Here is a 15,061-nt window from a genome sequence, read left to right on the forward strand (position 1 = left end):
CTTTGCATGATTAAACGTTATGGACTGCACTCACCACATTGAGAAGGTGCTTTGCGGGGCCTGCTTTGTGCTGGGCTCTCTGTAAGTGTTTGGCCCACGTGATTTATGATCCTCAGAGACGCCCCATGAGGCTGGCACCAGAGCTCAGAGAGGTGACAGGGTGTGCTCAGGGGTTCAAGTGGGATGGATTTTTGAGCCAGTTCTGTTTTATGATAAGACCTGTGCTTCCCCCTGCTGCTCTGTTAAATAATGGGCTGGAATATTCTCCATTGACCCACCCTGCATCCTCCTAACCCCATCCCTACTTCCGGAGTGTGGCTCATTACAGCAAAAGTCTCAGCACACACTCCCTCTCACTCCTGCACCATGAGAGAACTTTGTCTCGTGTGTGAGCCCAGCCTCCCCTCTTACTGTGTAAGTGCTCTGGAGGCAGGATCCAGGACTTGAACCTCCCAGGTCTCCCCACTTCAGACCATGGCACAGAGTTCTGTATGTATCACAAGCCAAGTGCAGAGGCTGCCAGCTCCCTCATTAGACTGCATTTCCACACATAGCTTTCCCTTGGATTTGCTTTTAGGCTGACGTGTACAGCCACATTGGAAACCTGATGCTAATTTGGTGATTTCATTTGCTGGCACTCATTACAGAGAAGTCCTTGAGAAGAGAGAGACCTCTCTCCAGGTTAACAGATTCATCAAGGGTGTTGCAGAACCAAAGAGGGGGGTTAATTGTGTGCTTCTCGAATAGGGGGAAGAAAGATCTTTGAGCTAACACATCTGTAGTAGGTTCTGTTTACCCAAGACAGTGAGCGTATGGGCTTGGATGATTTCCCTTTAATAAAAACCATGCCCAGGGACATGTGCTGGGAACCACAGGCGTTGCCCCGTGATGAGAGGCATCCTGCCTGGGTGGCAGATGGTTTATATCTTGATGCCTGCTCTGATTGATTGGCAATGGCTGCCTGGAGTCCTGGGTTGAGAAGGATGATGGGGCTCATTAGGGGAGCATGCTGCCATCAATTCGTCACGTCTGCACGGGCTGGAGAGGAGAGACGGGCGCCTGAACCCATGAGGAGTAACACGCAAAGGGCAGAGGAGTGGAGATGCCTGGTTCTGCCCTTTGCTGGCTGAGTCCTGTCTACCTAGGACTGGCCTCGGGCAAGTCACACGCCTTTCTGGGCTCAGGGAGCGAACCAGGCAAAATGAGCACTTTCCAAGCAGACAGGTCACTTCCTCTCCCTAGAACATTCTTCCCACCTGCTGTCCTTTCCACTTGCTTTCCGACAGCTATCTCCTACTCTTCCTTCGTGTCTTTCCTTGGCTGTCATATCCCTGGCCACCCCAATGCTCCTTGTCATGGTTGGTTTATGTTCTTTGGTTGAATGCTCCCAGGGCCCCTTTGCTGCCCCTTACGTAGCATTCATCACACTTACATATTTTCTTTTGTGTCCAGGTCTCCCCCAGGACTATAAATGTGCTCTGGGAGGGTCAGGGCCACAGAATACAGTTGCACTGGCTGTGCACTGCACAGTTTCGGGACACCATTCATACAGACTAGGGATCAGCAAATTTTTTCTGTCCAGGGCTAGATAGTAAACATTTTTGACCTTGTGGGCCAGAGGGTCTCTGTCAAAACTAAGTAGTCTTAGACAATCCATAAATAAATGAGTGTGGCTGGGTTCCAGTAAATCTTTACTTATGGACACTAAAATGTGAATTTCATATAATTTTTACGTATCATGGAATAGTCTTTTGATTTTTTTCAACCATTTAAAAAATATAAAAATCCTTCGAAGCTTGCAGACTGTATAAGAAACAGAAACTGGGCCAGCATTCTGGATGGCAAGATTCCATGTCATAAAAATCATTTTCACCCAAAATACACTATATGCTTAATATAATCCCAATCACTTTGCAGTGTAGCAAAGTGATTTTAAAGTTCAACTGAAGGAATAAATATGTGTAAATGGATAATAATATTCTGAAAAAAAGAACAATGAAAGAAACATTTCCTATATTAATTAAAATATATTATAAAGTTTACAAATATATTTAAAGTAATGAAAACAGCCTGAGACTGTTGCCAGAATAGGCTAATAGATCATCAGTGTAAAATAGAAAGTCCAAAAACAGACGTAAGCGTACATGAGAATTTAGTAACAATGAAAGGCAGCCTAGGGAGGAGGGCGTAGCTCAGCGGTAGAGCGTGTGCTTAGCATGCACGAGGTCCTGGGTTCAATCCCCAGTCCCTCAAGTCAGTCAATCAATAAACCTAATTACCTACACCCCCCCCCAAAAAAAAGAATGAAAAAAGAATTTTTAAAACCCACCAAATGCAAAATCAGTGGCAAATAGCTAAGCAAAAATATCCACAGTGTACGTGTTAGAGGATGTGCTTAATGTATAGTTATTTAAAATTAATAAAGGAGAAAGTAGTAAACGGGCATGACTTGGCAATTCCCAAAAGAAGAAACTCAGATGGCCAATAGGTAGGGAAAATGTCCAACCAGCCCCACTAACAACGATCTCTTAAAGCCAATGGAATCAAAGTGAGACCATGTTTTCTTGTTAGATGGGGTAACGATGGCAGGCTCTGGGTAGTAGGCTTACAGGTGACATCCTCACAGTTTATAGTGCTTTAAACATGGAGGCTTCATCAGCTACATTTTTGTAGTCCCAGTTTATGACGTTCCTAATATGCTACTCTACAAGTCTGTGCAGTCGGAATCTAAGAAGGTTCGTCCTGCCGTCGTCTGCTGGAGCTGCCTGGGAATGGGGCCCTGCGTCTTGCTGTGGCGGCTCTCAGGGCTCCCCAGGAGTCCCTGGAAGTCCTCTTACCTCCACCCTCCCCCCACTCAGGGCCCACGTTCCCCCCTCTGTGTGCTCTCACGTGCCCTGGACTGGTCTCTTGAACTTTCTGAAGGGTCTTCACATGTGGAATACTAAAATTCTTAAAATCAGTACAGTACATGTTTATCTACCTAGTAACTAGTTCAGGGACCACAGACAGACAGACAGACAGGAACCAGCCTTGTCAAGGGTCAATCTGCAGCAGACTTGTTGCCTGAAAACTGAAAATGACTTCAGTCATCAGGTGGGGGCCCTAGTCCCCAAATCAGTGTGTCACCACACGTGGAGGGGCCACTTTTCCTGGAACTTCAGGGGGGTGACGGGTAGGACCCACTCAGGAGTGAGGACTCAGAACCCTGCCTCTACTTGGCTGCCTGTTGCTTCTGCCGGTAGACGTTTTCCTTCCCTCCTGCGCATCCTGTGGCTACGACAGAGTCACAGACTTCGCTTTTCAGCCCGGAGTTGCTGTGTTCTCTCCCCGACCTCTCACTCCGTCCCCCCTTTCTCCTTGCGGCCTCTCCCTCTTTTCTCTCTCATGCCCTCTCCCTCCCAACTCAGCCTGTTTTCTCTGCAGAGTGGGGGTGCACAGGGCATTTCAAACCCCCCTGGAGTCACAGAGTCTCGTGCCTCTCAGGCCCGCCGTGTACATGAGACCCCAGGCCCTGCCCCCCACAGGCCTCCTGGGCTGTGCAGCTCAGGGGCGTCTCTGTGCCCACCCAGTGCCTTCCATGCCCTGCTCTCGTCCTGAGAAAGGGAGACCCCAGGGTGGGGCCCAAACCCCTGGGAGAGGGGACAACAGCCAGTGACACAGCCCCAGGGTGGAAAACACCAGGAGCTCAAACAGCCACTCAAAGAGCTGAGAAGGCGCAGAGGGAGGGAGCAGAGAGCACACCGCACAGATTGTACCCAAGGCAGGGGCCGTGATGTGGCAGGGAAAGATAGAGAACAGTGCAGGGAGAGAAGAAGGCAGGCTCAGAGCCCTGACTCTGGGGGCCCCTTCTTGCTCTCTGGACTCAGTTTTCCTTTCCGTGAAGGAGGTGCACAACAGAGTCCTTTTGGCTTCCCCTGTCTGGTTCAAGACAAGTCCAGACAGGCTGGGGAGACCCCTGGGTCTCCAAGGAGCAGGAGCTGGGGTGCTGCACAGGAGCAGGGGAGGGACAGCGGGGAGGGAGGGGCGGGGTGGGAGGCACCACGGGAAGGAGCAGAAGTGGCCTCTCTCTTGGGCTGTGCTCTGGGGCCAGCGGCTTGGGGAGCAGAGGGCAGGGAAGGGGGTGCCAGGAGGGGAGCCAAGGCACATGTGGCTGCCCGGGGAGAGCCCAGAGGCCCGATGAGAACGCGTGTTCCCTGGAGCATCTTAGGTGGTGACAAAGCAGGCCCTCCAGAGATCCTGGGATTTCTTTCTTTTCTTTTTTTCACTTTTCTAACTTTTCCCCCAAAAAGGGATGGTGGAAAGCTAGCATTTTCTGAGCATCTGCTATGCATCCGTACTTTCAAGAGTTACCTCATTTCACCTCCACATTTTATACAGAAGAACCCGTGTGCCAGAGACGTTAGACTTCTTGCTTAAGATCACACAGCTCGGGAGGGGCAAGAGGCAGGTTCAAGCCCTGCTCTGTGTGGGTCTCAAGCCCTAGCTCTTCCCACATCATCAGTGGGTTTTCCTCCATGCTCTCCAGAGCCCTGGGTTCCTCCAAGATCCCTCAGGGATATCCCCAGCCGGTGGGGACTTGAGGGGACAAGGGAGGCTGGCAGACAGAAAGTGCCCCTCCACTGCCCGTGCTTGACGGAACGCTCTGCAGTCGCCATCCCAACGTTCTTAGCCATTGCTTCACAAGGGGCCCCACGGGTGTGCTTTGCGCTGGGCCCCGCAAACCACACTGTCCGTCCCGCTGATGGGGCTTTCACGTAAGGTCTCCCCTGAGCCGCTGTGGTCCCACGGGCAGTGACAGCCCCTGCCTCTCCCCTGGGGCCCCTCTGCTCTGCTGGACCTGGGGGACGGGGCACCCTGGGGAGCAGGAACTCCTGGCCAGAGCTCACCCTGTGCTTTCTCTTTCAGCGAGACCATCATGTTTTTGCACCAGATCTTTTACCAAGGCCTGAAGGCCCGCATCTCCAGCTGGCCCACCCTAGTCCTGGGTGAGTAGCAGCCCTGGCAGAGGTCCCCAGCTTTTCCTGCTCCCGCCCCCACCAAGAAGTCCCTGGGCGGGGGCCACCCCTCCTGGCCGGTGGCACTTCTGACCTTCCAGAGTGTAACAGAGTGGCCCCTTAGAGACCCATAGAATCCCGCTGAAGGAGCAGAAGAGGAAAGACAAGTTGGCCAAAGCTACATTTCTAGGAGGAAGTGATATATTTTTAGTGTCCTATCTGCTTTTCCCTTTTAAAAATAATATATATGTACCCACTTGAGAAACTTTGAGAATCCAGAAAAGTAGAAAACGTTTAAAAATATCAACCGTAGTTCTGCTTCCCAAAGATAACTACTGTAAACACTTGGGTCTGTTGCCTCCCTATTTTTTCCTATGTGTACATCTTGGGGGATTTTTTTTCCCATTTTACATAATTGCAAACATACTGAATATAGAATTTGAATCTCACTGTGGGTTTTTGTTTTTTGTTTTTTTTTTTTTTTTTTGCTTAACATTATTGCATAAGTGTTTTCTCATGCTGAAGGCATGCTTTTTCATGGCTGTATAATGCTCCAGTGCCCTGTGAACCTGCCACCCTCTATGCAACCATCTCCCTTTGTTGGCTCTTAAAGTTATTTTACCTTTTTACTGTTAGAAGTAATCATCTCTGGAGGGGAGGGTATAGCTCAGTGGTAGAGTGCATGACTAGCATGCATGAGGCCCTTGGTTCAGTCCCAGTACCTCCATTAAAAATAAATTTAGAAAAAAAAGAAAAGAAATAGTCATCTCTGCTTATGAAGTTTTCTCCATATTGGAGAGTGTTTCCCTGAGGCAGGTAGTCAAAAAGTAGAATTAGTGGAACAACAGGTGTGTACGTGTTGTCACATTGCTCTCCAAGCCCTCACTACCGTGAGTGGTGTACGGGAGTGCCGCCTGCATCTCGCCCCTCCACACCAGGTGTCATCTTCCTTCCACTCCAGTCAGCAGGGAAAGGTGAGTGTTGGCATCACCTCCGCTATGGAGTCAAGGGAACAGGCTCCGGGAAGTGAAGGGACAACTGGAGGCGGCAGAGGCTCTCCTGCCATCAGGCCAGGAGGCTTCCAGGGGAGTGGGCACTATTTTTGTTTTTCTCAAGTCAAAGACCCCCATTTTCCCCAAGACCACAATAAGAAGCAGCCTTAGAAGGACAAGGTCTACACTTCCTGTGACCACAGAGCTGAAGATGCTGCCCACTGGGCAGCTGAATACCCCGTGTAAGAGCTCCCACTTAGAGTTTGTTACAAGGAAGGCTTGTCTTTCTTTTTTGATGGGGTTTGTAAGCAGGGGTTTCAGTGGTTCGACTCCGTCCCTGCAAGTGTTGGAAGGCAGATTTAGGCTTTCAAGAGCTGGAAGGGCAGGATATTAGACACTCAGGAGGCTGAGACGGACGGACAAGCAGGGGATCCAGCTCCCTGAGCCAGGGGCTGCAGAGCTGGGGCGGTCAGGAAGAACAGGGGCGGATGGACGAAGGAATGGACAAGGTGAAAGGACAGAGACTCAGGAGGGCATGTCATGTGGTGGAAAGCCCTGGAATGGGGGAGGTGGGAAGCCTGGTTCTGGCCCAGCTACTGACTCACCTTGTGACCTCAGATGGGTCACTGTCACAGATGGGGCACTCTGGGAGAGAGGCCTCCTGGGGAGCCTTCAGGATGACAGTGTGGCAGAGCCAGAGCAGAGGGGAGTCGTCTGCGATGCAGTTACAACAGAGGCCTCAGCCAACCCCATGGAAAGCTCTGGAACTGAGGTGGCCCTTCAGGGATGTCCCAAATCAAGGCAGAGGCTGGCCTTTACATCTCACTTGGACCTGCCATTGGGTCCAGCTTGTGCAAAGCAATTTTCTTCAGCTGAGAGAGTTCCCGGCAGGGGAGGATCCAGCTGAGAGCCACCAGCACTGGTGGCAGCTGGGAACAAGTCTCCTGGGTCCTGAAGGGTTTCCAGGGGGCCATACCACAGCACTCACTACACCTCCTCTCTCTGACCCTCCAATACACAGGTGTCAGACTACAGAGGGCTCCCATCTCCAAAATCTGTGATTCTGATGTGGTCCCGATGTCTGGGGCCACCTGTCTGGCCCAGGGGAGGTAGTGGTGCCAGAGTCGTCTCCAAAGGCAGGGGTTTCTCTGGGCGGGACTTTGATCCTGGCCCTGGCCTCCTGGGTAGTGCTGGGTGAGTCCAGGGCCGACGGGGCGTCTGTCTCCCTGGGGATGCCCCAGCCCCCGGCTGAGCCCCGCCCTCCTTCCAGCCGACCTGTTCGACATCCTGCTGCCCATGCTCAACATCTACCAGGAGTTCGTGCGCAACCACCAGTACAGCCTGCAGATCCTGGCCCACTGCAAGCAGAACCGCGACTTCGACAAGCTGCTGAAGCACTATGAGGCCAAGCCTGACTGCGAGGAGAGGACGCTGGAGACCTTCCTCACCTACCCCATGTTCCAGGTGGCGCCCAGCCCCGCCTGCCAGGGCACATGCCCAGGGCTGGGGGGCTGCTGGGGGGCTGGGCAGGGAGGGCCGAGGCTGGCGGGGAGCCAGGCCTGCAGGGATGCCACGGTGACAAAGGCCATGGCCTCTGGGCTGCCTGGAGAATGGGGTTAGGACCAACCCCTGCCCCTGGCTGGTGGAAGGCCAGCTGACATGGGCCGCACGGGAAGGTGAAGGGGCAGCTCCTGGTCCTGAGTCCGCACCCAAGTCCTGCCTCCTGCTGGGGCAGAACCTCAAGCTCTGGGCTCTTGTCCCAGACAAGACCCTGGAAGAGCCTGTCTTTCTCTCCCTGTTTCTGTCTATCCCTCTGACCTTCCCTGCCCCTTCCTCTGTCCCTGTCCCCTGCCCCTCCCCAGATCCCCAGGTACATCCTGACACTTCACGAGCTCCTGGCCCACACCCCTCACGAGCACGTGGAGCGCAACAGCCTGGACTACGCCAAGTCCAAACTGGAGGAGCTGTCCAGGTGAGCCCGGCCGCGGGGCACCCCCTCCCATGGGCAGGTGCGGGCTGACGGTGCCCCCGCCCGGAGTCTGCCAGGCCTGCCATGCGTGGGGTCCAGCCCCCAGCCCTGTGCGGGGCCCTGCCAACCAGCCCAGAGCCCTAAACAGCTTCCCAGGTCCAGCGAGGGGCAACGAGTGAGGCCACGGCTCCCAGCTGGGCAGAAAGAGGACCAGGCTGGACCAGATCAGGGCACAGTTCCCAGAGCAGAGGATTAGGGAGAGGGAGTAATCGGGGTGTGGCTGCAGGCTAACAAAACCACTGTGGGATGTGGACTGCAGTCCTCACGTGCCCCAGGAAGCCAGATCCTGCAGTCTTCTCCAAGGAGAAGATTTGGGGCCCCCGTGAGGCAGCGAGCTCCTCGTCCCTGCGGGATGCCCTGTACCAGTGCAGGCGGGGGTGCAGGTGGCATATGGTGCCAAGGAATTTGGCCTAAGACCCCAATCCCCTTTCCCCCAGGGTCCTGGGTGTGCCGCCTGCTCTAAGCACCTGCACCTGGCCCTGAACCCAGCCCTAGCAGCACAGAGGAGGGTTTTCCCACCGTGTGACAACAGCCCTTTCTTCCCCCTGGCACCCTCCCTGGGGGCCTGTGGAAAGCTCCAGCCACAGCAGGAAGCGTCAGATAACCCACCCCTCCCTGGCTGTGCTGAGAAACACTGCGCACTCAGGGCTGGCTCTCTCCTGCCTCTGGCCTTGGTCCTGTTTTTCCTCCTGAACTCCTGGGCTCATTGATAACCCAGGTCATCACTTTCGGTTCCCCCAGGAGTCTCAGGCCCTAGAAACCCATGCCTTCCCAGAGCTCCCGAGGCCCTTCAGCTGCATGTACAGCATGCCCCCCCACCCCAGCCTGGGGCTGCCACTTACCCTGAGCAGCTACAGCTGACACATGTCTAATACCAAAACTAGTTTTGCCACCTTGGATTCACCCCCTTCTTTTTTAGCAAATCCAGACTTTAGCTAAATCCCCACCCTCATCAAGAGAGATGCTTCTGATTGACTTTGGCTAATTCCAAAAGTGGAGTCTCTATCCACAGCTGCATATACCCCAAAAGGTGCCTCCCTGTCCCATGTTGTTTCTAGAAGGAGGCTAAGGCCTGGGATCCTGAGAAGAGCATTGCTGAGGGGCAGGGAGGAGGGGACCAGGGCCCCTAAGGCAGAGAGACACCATCTCAATGCCCCAGTCTGTTAACCAGAAAAAATTAACAAATTACAGTGTGCCACCTTTTTTACAATAACATTTTTGCAGCCATGATAATGGCAACAAAGATCATCACCCTTTATTCAAGCACCTGTCATGTGCCAGGAGGAGGGTCAGCCCGCGAAATACGTTATTTTCCATCCTCACCCCAACAAACTGCAGATGGGGAAACTAAGGCTGGGAGGGGCTGAGTAGTTTGTCCCACGTCATGCTGATTGCACTAATCTCAGCTCCAGCTCCACCAGTGCCATCGCCCATTGTTGTGGGGCTTAAATTGGATAATGTCTATGCGAGAACTCTGTAAGCCACATACATATTAATCAGCCCTCTTATTGGTCTTAATTATAGAATTTCAGGCATCGGCAAACAAATAGGAGGTTTTGTGCTTTTCTTAGAGTAGGTGGGGTACTTTTCTCAGACCCCCTCCAAAAAAAAAACAAAAAACAAAAAAACTACTCACTACGGTCCTAAGACTCCATGGCTTTTAGCAAAGTTGGCAGCTCACGTCTACCTTTTCCCACCAGGGCAATTGTTTAAAAGCAGTTCAGTACTGCCACCTCCTGGTGAGGAGGGGCGTTGCAGCAGTCAGGAGACCAGAAAGAAGAGTTGTCTGTGTTCTTAAGGGCGAGCTGTGTGCCAGAGCCAATAGAAGTAAGCCGAAGTCAGTCTTTCGCTGAGCCAGCTGGATTGCCAGGTGCTTCAGAAATAAGCCAGTCCAGAGCCTGACGATTAAGGAAACAACCATATAAAGAGTGTTCAGGGGGAAGAAACAGCAAGGACAAATCGCCTTGAGGCAGGAATGAACTTGGTTTGTTCTATGGATGGAAATAAGGCCAGCAATGGGATGAGGGGCAGGGTGGGGAACAAAGAATGCCTCCTGTACACCCATCTTCCTCCCACCTCTGCTATCTCTGATCCACGAGGTTCAGACTTTAACTCAGACAGACCTGCTTCCTAGCGGTTAACCTCTGTTTCCTCCTTGAGCTGTCAGAGGACAAAATGAGACACCCACCCTCCTCCCCATAACGTGCACACACCCTGCAGGCACTCAGTAGATGCGAGCTGTCTCCCGCTTTACGACAACGGGCTCCACCTGCGAATCCTGGACCCCAGGCTTTCCTCCTAGGTCTAGCCAGAGACCGGCATTCCCTCCTCCCTGGGAGGCGGGGGCAGCCGGTCCCTGATGGTCATTGCTTGTCCCCACAGGATAATGCATGATGAGGTAAGCGAGACAGAGAACATCCGAAAGAACCTGGCCATCGAGCGCATGATCATCGAAGGCTGCGAGATCCTCCTGGACACCAGCCAGACCTTTGTGAGGCAAGGTATGGCCTCCGCACCCTGCCACCCCGCCAGGTGGGCCCAGCAGCGGGAGGCAGGTGGCACTCGGGGACACCACCAGTTGGTTTGGCTGCTGTGTGCCAAAACCTGCCAGCGTGACTGCAGAGTATTCCGGGACTGCCGGGGGAAAGCGACAGCTACAGGGAGATGTCGGTATCTATACATATAGATGCAGATATTATTGGTTTTCACAGTTTCCTTCTCCCCAGATGTAAACATAGTTCTCCCCAGATGGCCTGGGTTTGTCTATTGTATGTCATAGTAAACACTGGCATGTCCTTTTGGAGAAAGAGTAGAGAGGGGAAGATGGGGACAGATTCCGACTGGCCCCGTGAATCACAAGCATTTTCAGCGTCCCAGGTGGGCCAGTCCCTCTGTCCTTTGCTCAGCATCCTTTGCCTCTCGGGGGAGGCCATGATCACAGTGGTTCTCATGGGTAGGGTTCCCTCACCCTTGGGCCTCACTGACCTTGGGGACAGTGTTGAGAGGCACAGCCCTGTTGAGAGGGGCCAGAAGAGACTCTCTGCAGCCCTGGGTGTTAGAGCCGTGATGCCTTTAAGGCCGCTTGGTTCAGGCTCCGTGCCCCCTGGGAAACTTCAGCTTCTGCTCATGTGCCCCAGAGGTGACTCCACCACAGGATGGACCTGTCGCCTTCCTTCCATCTAGTCCTAGGATTCTCTGACCAGATGAAAAGCTTGCCAGCACCTCCCGCTGGCCTGTGCAGCTGCCGCTGGCCCCAGCTGCCCTCAACTTGGAGTTTGTTCTGAGCCCCTATGTGTGGTCCCTGTGTCCTTCCCCCAGGCCCACCCGGGGACCTGCTGAGCCCAGAGCCAACCTAATCTGTCTCCCAGCTCCCCCTGAGCTGTGCTGGGCCCAAGCTGGAGGTGGCCCCAAGAATGACCTCCCCTGGGATGGGCAGTGTCCCCACAGACCAGGAGTCTGCTCCATCGCCCTGGGCCGAAGCAGTTCCTCCCAACCTGAGGGGCTGAGCTGGACCTGGCGGCCAGCTCCACATGTGTTTAGCCTCCTGCCACCCCCAACTCCAGTCCAGCCCTGCATTCTCACCAAAGGGTTCCTTTGCTTTCCAAGGCCCTGGCCCTGGCTAGGTCAAAGTGTGCTGCATGGAGTTTTTCTGATCATCCCCCACACAACCCCCACCATCTGGCCCTGAGGAGGGGCTGGAGGGAGCATCCATGGTACGTGTTTGCTACCAAGAACTCTGGTAGCCTCGTCCCACTGCCACGGCCGCTGGCATCGCGTCCCCACATGCATCCTCAAGGCTGGGTCAGAGGCGAAGGGTCTTGCTGGAATATGGGCTCAGGGTCTCTCTCCTCCATCCACAGGATCCCTCATCCAGGTGCCCATGTCCGAAAAGGGCAAGATCACCAGGGGACGCCTGGGGTCTCTGTCCCTAAAGAAAGAGGGCGAGCGACAGTGCTTCCTGTTTTCTAAGCATCTGATCATCTGCACCAGAGGCTCCGGTGGGAAGCTCCACCTGACCAAGGTAAGGGCAGTGGGAGCTGCGGGGCTGGCAGTCCATGGGCTCCCAGCAGGCTCTGCCCTGATCTCGGGGTCCTGACTGCCCCGACCTTGGGCCCAGATGGTGGGCAAGCGTGTCAGAGACATGAGAGTGGTGGCTTGGAATGAGAAGGCCAGTGACTGGTTTTCTACTGGAGATATTACAGGAAGTGGGAAAGTGAGTTTGAAGACCCCCGAAGGCACCCCCACAGCTGGGTGCTGGGCCAGAGGAGCCAAGGGGGCCAGAGGAGCCCTTAAAAGGCCCGTGTGCAGGTGTATGAGGGGCAGCTGGGGAATGGTGGCACGTGGCGGAGGACAGGGCAGCAGCCTGAGCCTCTCTTTTCCAGTCAAAAGGAGCTCAGACCGAGCCCCTCCTGACACCCCCTCAGGCACTCACTCGTCCAGCACAAGAGCCCACACCCCGGACAGAATCTGCTGCCCCCAGCACAGCACATGGCCTGTCTCGCTGCTGTCAGCTCAGGACCCGTCCCACCTCTGTCTCTTACACGTGTGTGACCCTGAAATCTTCCCCGCCCCTGTCTACACCTCACTTCCTCATCTGCAAAACAGGGACGAGGGGCCTCACCCAAGGCGTGCACGGAGGCAGGCAGGTGGCCGTACACCTGCTCCAGGGAGGAGGCCCCCCCGGTCTCGAGCGGCTCTAGTCTCCCCAGCCCTGTGTCCATCCCCGCGGAAGCTCGCTTTGGCAGATTTCAAATCTGAACACTCTGGAGCCTGAAAAGGGCCAGAAGGTGCCCTTAATGAAGCCAGGGCATCAGGGAAATCATCCTTCCAGACCCTGGATGCCTGGCCCTAACCTGCAGAGCTCACAGATCAAGCCCTGGCTCCTGGAATATACTGCTGATGTTAACGTGTCGACAGATTAGTCGGTTGGCTGCACAAGGGGGAATTCATTTACAAACACTGATACTCCAGTTTCCACCAAATCATGTATCAAGGAAAGCCGTCATTATTTATTAGCTCTGGAGGTTCTGCTGGAAAGATCTCTGTCCAGGCTAGGGGGACAGATCCCCCCAGCAGGTGGGGGGTCAGTAGGGGCAGGTTGAACTGGAGACTTTAAGGTCGCTTCCTGGTCTGAAAGCATGTGTTTTTATGTTTGTTAGTTTTACGGTATTTTGGTTTGGGGAGTTGTTCATTTGTTTGAGTTTTTAAAGTCTCTTTGCACACTGGTAAAGAACACGGAACCCGAGTGCTGCTCAAATTCTAGCACTGAGACTCACCAGTGGGTGACTTCATGAGCCTCAGTTTACTTTACCTGCAAAATGGGAGAGAAAAGTACCTACTTCTCAGGAGTACTGTGAGGATTAAGTGAGGGAGTGGGTGCAAAGCCCATGGCTCCGGGCTTGGTACCTGGTAAGTGCTCAATAGATAACAGTCATTGTCACTCTTAGTTGTAGAGTGTGAACTTGTAATAGTAACAATAGCAAGCTTTGCAGAGTGATACTGGGCGCCAGGCACTAGCCCAAATGCTTCATGTATATTTAACTCCTAGAACAGCCCACCGAGGCAGGTACTATTCCTTTCCCCTTTGTATAGATGAGGGGACAGAGACTTCTGGAAGGAGCCAGCAGGGGCAGAGTGGGGCTTTGAACCCAGGGAGTCTGGCTCCAGCGTCTGTTCTTAAACCATAAGCTAAAATTCGAACCACTTCTCATTAAATACCGCAATTGGAAACAGAATGAATGCCTCAAGTCCTCCTGAAAGGGGCATGCTACCACTCCGCCAGATCTAAAACTACCGTAAGAATTTTTTTTAACTTAAAGCAACAGATGGTTAGAGCTAGATGGGGCTTTCGAGATTATCAAGCCCAGTAACATCACTGTGCAAGTTAAGGCCCACCAAGACCTGGGGGGCTCCCCTGCGGCCACCAAGGAGCCAAACAAGAAGCAGAACCCAAGATTGGGGCCGCTCTGATGCCTCTCCCATCCCCCTCTGTCTCCCAGGTGGCTGCCTGCCCTGCAGACGTTTTCGTATATAGATTAGCTGCATGGCCAGATCTTTGTTACCATCAGTTATTCTATTATTTATCTGTTGCTGTGTAACAAATTATCCCCAAATAGAGTGGCTTAAAACAAACATTTGTTGTCTCATGGTTTCTGTGAGTCAGGAGATCAGGACAACTTAGCTGGGTGGATGTGGGTAGCTCGGGGTCTCCTATGAGGCTGCAGTCAAGGTGGCGGCTGGGGCTGCAATCATCTGCAGGCTCAACTGGGGCCGGGGATCCTTTTCCAGCATGGTCCCCTCACATGGCTATTGGCGGGGGCCTCAGTCCCTCATCCGTAGCCCTCTCCTCGTGACACAGCAGTCGGCTTCCCCTAAAACAAGTGGTCCAAGAGACAACAAGAAAGCAAGTAGGAGGCTGCAGATCCCAAAGCCACACCCCATCACTTCTGCTTTATTCTCTAAATAAGAAGCAAGTCACTGAGTCCAGCACACACTCAAGAGGACGGGAACTGGGCTTCATCTTCTGATGGAAAGGGTGTCAAAGAATTTGTGGATGTGCTTTATAACCAGCACAGTGTGGTTGCTCTGATTTCTCACTACAGCATCAAGGGATCTCACACCCGAGAGATGCTCGCACACCCAAGGAGGTGGGCAGATTTCCAGATATTCTTAGTAATTGAAACCCAGCAACTGACTTTCAGCTGGGATCAGGCTGGTGAGGCTCTCTCCAGACTCTACCACTAACCAGCCAGATGGCCGTGGACGAGATATTTAACTCTGTGATTCCATTTCTTCACCTATAAAATCAGAATAACCATACCTGAGACAGGTCTGTTTCCCTAGTGATATATACGAGGGCTTTCCAACTTCTGCAGATTTAGGGCTACGAGGTGCTGTCTCGGAGCTGTGGTAGGTCAAGAAGAGGCCACACGAGCCAGATTCTGGCTCCTCCGCTCCCAGCCCGACCTTGACCCGCATTTGGGGAAGGTGTCTCTGAGCCAATCCTATTGGAGCCGCTTCATTGGGCTTCTTATATGAAAATAAAG

General features: G+C 53.4%; 1 protein-coding gene across 3 annotated transcripts in view; it reads left to right on the plus strand.

Moving 5' to 3' along the window:
• RASGRF1 (Ras protein specific guanine nucleotide releasing factor 1) overlaps positions 1-15,061 on the plus strand; it is a 95,047-nt gene that overhangs the window by 39,706 nt on the left and 40,280 nt on the right. For all 3 annotated transcript variants that reach the window (XM_064480657.1, XM_064480658.1, XM_010983885.3), the window contains exons 6-10: positions 4,906-4,985; positions 7,257-7,450; positions 7,849-7,958; positions 10,398-10,516; positions 11,876-12,036. In XM_064480657.1, coding sequence (XP_064336727.1) covers positions 4,906-4,985; positions 7,257-7,450; positions 7,849-7,958; positions 10,398-10,516; positions 11,876-12,036 — 664 coding nt within the window. The remainder of the gene's footprint in view (positions 1-4,905; positions 4,986-7,256; positions 7,451-7,848; positions 7,959-10,397; positions 10,517-11,875; positions 12,037-15,061) is intronic.

The sequence above is a fragment of the Camelus dromedarius genome, chromosome 29, assembly GCF_036321535.1.
Source record: "Camelus dromedarius isolate mCamDro1 chromosome 29, mCamDro1.pat, whole genome shotgun sequence".
NCBI classification, from domain to species: domain Eukaryota; kingdom Metazoa; phylum Chordata; class Mammalia; order Artiodactyla; family Camelidae; genus Camelus; species Camelus dromedarius.